This window comes from Gymnoscopelus microlampas (genome assembly GCF_963454915.1).
Source record: "Gymnoscopelus microlampas genome assembly, chromosome: 9".
Taxonomy (NCBI): domain Eukaryota; kingdom Metazoa; phylum Chordata; class Actinopteri; order Myctophiformes; family Myctophidae; genus Gymnoscopelus; species Gymnoscopelus microlampas.
The window spans coordinates 39,453,405-39,460,998 of NC_139946.1; the positions used below are offsets into that span (position 1 = coordinate 39,453,405).

At 41.1% G+C, this 7,594-nt stretch overlaps 1 protein-coding gene across 3 annotated transcripts in view; it reads right to left on the reverse strand.

Moving 5' to 3' along the window:
* The window catches only part of wwtr1 (WW domain containing transcription regulator 1), a 32,275-nt gene that overhangs the window by 5,398 nt on the left and 19,283 nt on the right, over positions 1–7,594 (reverse strand). For 2 of the 3 annotated variants that reach the window (XM_084067622.1, XM_084067624.1), the window contains 4 exons: positions 3,752–3,985; positions 2,815–2,921; positions 1,670–1,788; positions 76–191 (listed from right to left, as the gene is read on the reverse strand). In XM_084067622.1, the coding sequence (XP_083923748.1) occupies positions 76–191; positions 1,670–1,788; positions 2,815–2,921; positions 3,752–3,985 (576 nt within the window). The remainder of the gene's footprint in view (positions 1–75; positions 192–1,669; positions 1,789–2,814; positions 2,922–3,751; positions 3,986–7,594) is intronic. The other variant, XM_084067623.1, reaches the window with a different exon arrangement.

Sequence of the window (7,594 nt, forward strand, 5' to 3'; positions counted from 1 at the left end):
TATGGTTAGAGGATATGAAATGAATGGCAATGCAATGACCCCAAATGTTCGCAAAACCAGTGTGTGTATGTGTACCTGTGTCCATCTCCTCCATGTTATTTAGGAAGTCTTCAGGTGTTGTTGGGATGCTGTAACAACCCAAACCCAATCCACTGTCACTGCTCTGCTCTCTGGAGTGGTGGAAATGACCACTGAGGAAGAGACAAACATACATTTTATGTAATTCTAAAAATGGATGGCTAAATTCTATTCTTGCATTGCCAGACGAGCTAAGATCTCCGCCTACCGATACATCTGGGGAAATCTAAATTCGACGTAGGGGGCTAGCCAAACAAACCTCTGCGGACTGCTTTGAAAACCAGTCCTGATATCATCCCAATATGAAGGACAACCCAAAAGCCTTTGCTTTGGTTCTGCAATGCAGTTTTTCTCTATTTTCAAATAGTTTCCAAGCTGTTTTACCCCCTGCATTGAATGTAGGGGGTAAAAAAATGCTGTAAAAATAGTTGTTAAAAGTTTTCAATCAGTTGATAAGGTACCCCCCTTTTCCCAGTGTCATTTTGTAAATGCCTTATTTTAAAGGTGATATCATTATTATCATACTAAATCAAAATTGGAGTGCTATTTTCCAAGATGTGGTATGGAAAGAAAACAGTTAAATGCAGAGGCAATAAAGGCACTTGATTAGGAGTTCAGTGGTGGAAAGTATCTAAGTACATCTCCTCAAGTACTGTACTTAAGTAACATTTTGAGGTACTTTGACTTTACATGAGCATTTTAACTTTTAGATACTTAAACGCTTTGGTTACTAGTTACTTTACAGATTTTGATAATATAAAACATACATTAACATATAAATGATGATGATTTATAGGTTAATCTACCCAGAAGCACATGAAGTAATTAAAATCTGCCCCACCTTTATCAGCTGCAACATTAAAGTGATGAACACATTAATGCATTACTATTACAATCCAATATTATTATTATGAAATGGTCCATTCTGTATAATAATAACTTTAACTTTAACCCATTAAGCCCTGCGGCCGATTTTACAAATACCCTCTAAACCAGTAGTTCTCACACTTTTTTGTAATTCAAAATTATTCAATTTTTTTCTTTCATTTACTTTCAAGATTGTTATTGTTAAAATCTAAAATGACACAGATGCTTTCCCGGTTTGAATGGGTATATTTTGATGGCAACACTTTTGTACATTTACTCAATAAAAAATGTGAATGCAGGATGCTTAATTGTAACTATTTCCACATTGGTATTGTCACTTTTACTGATTTAAAAAAAAAATCAGTGTACTTCTTCCACCACTGGTTGTAATGAGGTTTAATATGGTTGCTATTGTTAACTAAATTGCCTATCAGAGGAATAACATGAGCTTGTACATTCCATATTTCTTCTGTTAAACCCACAACATTTTGTAGTAACTAGTGTACAGAAGCTTCAGCATAATTATGTCCTTTCATTCAAGACTCAAGTTTCTTCATTACATACCTCCCATTATACAAGCACGAGAGAGTAAACGTCTTGGGTTTGCAGCAACAATCCAATCAGTCGAAGCAAGAGTAATAGTGAATAAAAGGTGGTTCAGTGACTGTGATATTTGTTCTGGATATAGACTGTTCATATCTTTCGACACCATGGCTGCATTTACCTGTTTAGGAAGGGGTCTGAGCTGTTGGCGGGCATGTTGTTCTGACTGGCACCAGCAGGGGTCAGCGATGAACCCAAATTGTCTCCTTCCATTGGGAGCTGTCTACATAGCGCCACCTCCTGAGGGGAAGGTAAGAGAGAAGAGGGAGGAAAGGAAAGGAGAGGAGGAGAGGAAAGGAAAGGAGAGGAGAGAACAGAACAGAACAGATTATAAATCCACAGGCTGGGTTTACTGTTTAACAAAATGTATTTTTCCCAACAGAATAACAACAACACTAACACTATACTGTGTGTTCTCTCTCTTTACACTGTTTCTCTCTTTCTCAACCTTCCTTCCAGGCCAGCCAATAACTTCTGGGTAAGATAAACACTTCCTGGATGAGGTCACCGTCTTGGTCTTTGAGAGAATGTCTTCACGCGAGAATGTGTATACATTCAAGTGTGTGTATACAGTGACTGCATGTGTGCTTGTGAGTCAGTGAGTGTGAGTGTGTGTGTGTGTGGGCGCATAAGGACGTTGTTGTATGCTCCATCTGTGTGTGTTCATGTGCATAATCATGTGGTATGGTTGTTCACATGGCTGGTTATGTATGTACGTGCACGTGTGTGTGTGTGTGTGTGTGTGTGTGTGTGTGTGTGTGTGTGTGTGTGTGTGTGTGTGTGTGTGTGTGTGTGTGTGTGTGTGTGTGTGTGTGTGTGTGTGTGTGTGTGTGTGTGTGTGTGTGCGCGCGCGCGTGCGTGCGTGCGTGCGTGTGTGTGGGCAGGGGAGGGGGGGTAGTTGCATGATTAATTAAATACGAGGGAGATTGCAGTTCGAGAATTCATGTTATCAGAACTGCAGAAGACTGCAATCCTTTACAAAGTGTTTACATGATGTACTCAGTGATATACCATGAGCCTGCTATGGACCGTGCTGCGTATACAAAGTCTGTGTATGTGCATACATGTACATGTATCATACTGCCATTGAAAACATAATCATAATATTTATGGAATTCACATCATGATGTTTTTTTTTTGGGGCATATTAAGAGCATGCGTGCGTGATCTGCGCGCACATGTGTGTGTGTGTGTGTGTGTGTGTGTGTGTGTGTGTGTGTGTGTGTGTGTGTGTGTGTGTGTGTTGTGCGCATGTGTGTAAGTCACCTGTCTCATGAGTTCCTCCTGTCTCCTCTGGATCCTCTCTCTCTCAAGGTGGATCCTCTGAAGTCTCATCTTCTGCTGCTGGCTGACACCGACAGCATTCACTCCACCTGAGAGAGGAAACCCACCTGTTCATCACTGCTAATCTTATGAGCAAACCCTGAAAGATCATTTAATACTTCATCCCATGGACCTTTCGATAAATGTCACTCGACAGAAATTACATATTTTCAACAGAAAAATAAATAAATAAATAAAAATCCTTTCGAAAATACGTCTCTTTTGATGAGCAACAGAGTATGATCAATTATCCTTATGGAGCCTCACACGTATTCAAAAGTAAATAATAATTCTTAATAATAATAATAATAATAATAATAATATTTGTGTAAAAAAAAGAAAATCAATGAATTTGTTTTTTCATATTAAATCACTGGGGGGTTTAAAGGTGTCACGTTTCTCAATGTCATCATACCTGTTGTTAACCCAATCAATCCGGGAACGCATCATTTTAGATTTCTTTGGCTATTCAAAAATAGCGGATATACAAGCTCATAGTGCGTTGTTACTGGGGGTCCCTGGAACAAAATATTTTGAGATGGGGGTCCACGGCCAAATACATATAATTTTTGAGAACCACTGATATTATAGCAACATACGTTTAAAAAAAAATGTTTAGAAGGCATTTGTAGAATCCCCAGAAGCAAAGATTTGAGTCACAAATGTTCACTTTAAAAAACTATATATTCAAAGATTTGCACAAACTTTCATTATTTTCAAAAGAAATAGCAGATATACAAGCTTATAGCGCAGCACTCAGTGCCACGCTATGAGCTTGCATATCTGCTATTTTTGAATAGCCAAAGAAATCTTAAAATGACACAGATTCTTTCCCGGTTTTAACGGATCAATACAAAGACTTCACCTCAAGTGAACTTACCTTGAACACTGCTAGCCCCACTAACTCCACTGGCGCCGGCCACCAGAGGCCCTCCCAGACTCATCATGGCCGCGGCAGAGTTGTGCTGCGGGGCCAGGCTGCCAGGTGAGCTCAGGGCCTGAGCAGGGACCTGCTGGGCCTGCATCTGCTGCTGCTGCTGCTGCTGGAGGTGGTGATGGTGCTGTGGCGGCGGATGCTGATGTGGTTGAGACTGTTGATGGTGTTGCTGTAACACTGGGGAGAGAATGAAAGGGAGAGGGAGAGAAAAGGGGCGATAAAGGAAAAGAGATTGAATTTGCGTTTAACCCATTGAGACCTGAAGCCGATTCTACATGTCTCCTAAATCTCAACAGTTTTCTGAAAAACGTATGTTTCTATATCAGTGGTGCTCAAACTTTTTCATGTCAAGGACCCCCAAAATTATATGTATTTGGCCGCAGACCCCCATCAAAATATTTTGTTCCAGGGACCCCCCATAAGCAAAGATTTGAGTTAAAAATGTTCGCTTTAAAAATATATATATTCAAAGATTTGCACACATTTTCACAATTTTTCAAAAATAGCAGATCTACAAGCTCGTAGCGCGGCACTCGGTGCCGTGCTATGAGCTTGTATATCTGCTATTTTTGAATAGCATAAAGTGTAAAATAATGCTTTTTAGCTCAAATCAAAAAATGACACAGTTCCAGGTCTTAATGGGTTAAAGTGGACTTGGATGAATGATCCACGACAGCGTTCGGTGGTGTGCCTGAGAATGGTGTGTTGTGTGGACTGAGGTAAGTGTTGTAGTAGCACTCAAAATATGTCGGACCCCCATCTCAAAATATGTTGTTCCAGGGACCCCCAGAAGCAAAGATTTGAGTAAAAAATGCTTTGAAAATATATATATTCAAAGATTTGCACACATTTTCAAAAATGGCAGATCTACAAGCTCATAGCACGGCACTTGGTTCCGCACAATGAGCTATATTGTATACCTGCTATTTTTTAATAGCCAAAGTATAAAATAATGGTTTAAGTGGTTACACAGATGCGTTCCCGGTTTAAATGGGTTAAAATAAAATGCATAATAAACAAGCCTTTTATCATGCATCCCCCCTCATAGCTAACTTAGTTTCAGCTTCTTATTTTTAGCTTCCTCCTCTTGTATGATTCTATGAGCCTTTACATGACCAGCCTTCAATAATTACAGTAGGAATGCCTTGGAGTTCAGTGCCGAGTGTCCCTGCATGGTCTGAAAATATTGAAAAAGATGAATATTTGACTGCCTGTTGTGGCCACTGTGATGTTAATGTATCCAGTTTGTGATGTTAATGTGTCCAGTCTGTTAATCATCAGTTAGCTCCTGATCAGAAAATCATTACGAGACATAGATCTCCAGGTGTTTCATTAACTGACTAAACATCGCTATGACAGAAATCAGTCAATCTATAATCTCAGCACAAATAATGGGATAAAAGCAGCATTTACATAAAGAGCCTGGGTCCCAAAGTGAAGAGACTACATCCTACGGCCTCAGATTCACTCACCACAAGAGCACAAGCGTTTAAGCCTGGGTTCCATGCTAAGACACAACATCTACTCAATGTGGGTCTCGACATTAAGAATAAGATCGTTCATTTGCTTGGCTCACAGGATATCCTGCCTAATAAAAGGTGAAGAAACCCAGCTAATAGACTCACTGAAAGGAGCACACCAAACAACTGGCTGCTCAAAGATGCTATTCAAACCCTGTAGCACAATGGGCCATAAAACCCGTCTCCACTGATGCAAAAGTGCAGTACATTTTTACATTCTGAACTCAACATGTTTGTTGTTGAATGAAATTATCTTTGTCTTGGACTGTCCAAATTTCAAATGAGACAAATGAGCTAAGCTAAATCTTTTTACAAACCTGCCATGAGACTATAGAAGCTAACCATTAGCCAGCCCCAGTATCGCTCCTCATAGCAGTGTTCAGCAGAATCAGTGGTGCTGTTCTGCATGGGGATTATTTTACTTTTAGGTTTCAAATCTGCCATGGTTTTTGTTGTGGGGGCCGATCGCAGGAGTTACACTGACTGTTCACAAATACAGTATTGTGAAAGCATCATTGCCAGTCAATGACTCAGCCACTGTGTGCTGCTGACCACTGCTTAAGAAATACAACAATATAACAATACAACTTCACTACTGGGCATTACATACATACAGCCCCAATATGAGTCACATGATAATCTTGAAGTGTTCATGTCCCATGCAACAAAGGTCTGGTCACTGTATGAAGCGGTTTGCCACCCACGTGAGCAAACACATGGCGCTGACTGACAGTCAAACAAAACAAGGGATGTTCTGGAAGATAAACAGCCAAAAGCCAGTTTACCCAGTTAGCTCACCTTTTTGAGCTGACACAAGGCTATATTTTCTTAAAATACATAATATAGGATAATAAGAAAATAAACCGATACACCTGCTCGCTTTGAAGCCAAGTGTGAGAGGGAGTCATTTTGATCTGTACAAAACAAAAATCTTGTACGACCAGGACTGACCCACTGTTACTGAAGTCTACTTCAGCCCTGTGATATTATCTATCTGTGTGTCTCTCTCTATCTGTCGGTGCGTGTCTTTCTGTGTGCTTGTGTGTATATGTGTGTTATTATAAATCAGCCCCAGATGAGCAGATAGAAGGCCAAGAGTACAGAACAGAGCATGCTGTCGGCAACTAGACGCAACAACGTCTGCCAGGTGAACTCAGCCATCTCTTTCTTGTTCTTTGTACTTTCATCCTACTTTATAGTACGTCTTTGATATTGCAATAAGTAACAGATTATGATAATGGAAGTATGTTCTTAGTCCACAGTGGCTGGTGGATTCAAATGTGGAAAATGCTGCAGCCAAAGTCCTTCTAAGAACAACAAATCCAGATTCAAATTTACATGCCAGAGTGGCTAGTAGAATGGGTCCGGCGTCCTCATTCACCACCAAAATGCACCGGTATTTGGCTGGTGGTCATGAAAATTATAGGTCTCTAGGTTCATTCTGTTCCAGGGCTAAACCAATAACAGGAAGTGATGTCACATTCCTCACACTAAACTTCTGGGAATACCAGCAGGCTTTTCTTCAGAACACTCCTCTCTCTCTCCCACTCTCTAGTACTCTTTCCCTCTCTAAGTCCTTCCCTATCTGTCTCTCCCTCTAGCACTTTCCCTCTCTCTCCTTCCCTATCTGCCTCTCTGTATAGCACTCTTTCCTTCTCTCTGCCTGCATTAGTTCTTTTCTCTCTCTTTCCCCCCGTTTTCACCCATCTGCTCTCCACAACTTGGTCTGTGCAGCTATGTTCAGCGACTGTGGAGCTAGAGAGAGAGAGAGAGAAACCTGCGATAGAGAGAAAAATACAAATACAGAAACAAACAAAGAGAGTAAAAGAGCAGAAAGAGAGAGAGAGAGAAAGAGAGACAAAGCCAGCGTTGTTCCGTTCTTCTTGTCAGCAGTGTCAGCTGGCCAACACTGGCAACACAGGAAAAATCTGCTACACATTACACTTGTGTGTGTGTGTGTGTGTGTGTGTGTGTGTGTGTGTGTGTGTGTGTGTGTGTGTGTGTGTGTGTGTGTGTGTGTGTGTGTGTGTGTGTGTGTGTGTGTGTGTGTGTGTGTGTGTGTGTGGTGTGTATAAGGCAGTCTGGCAGAGGTCACAACACTCTTCTCACGCACAGGCATTCTCCACAGACAGCCTCAGGACACACTCATGTACGCGCGTGCATGCACACATATACGCACACGCACACGGTTAGGCGATCAAAACGGGGGTGGCAGGCTGTGGCTAAGTTACATCACTGGCAAGAAGGGGTGAGATCAACGTTGGGG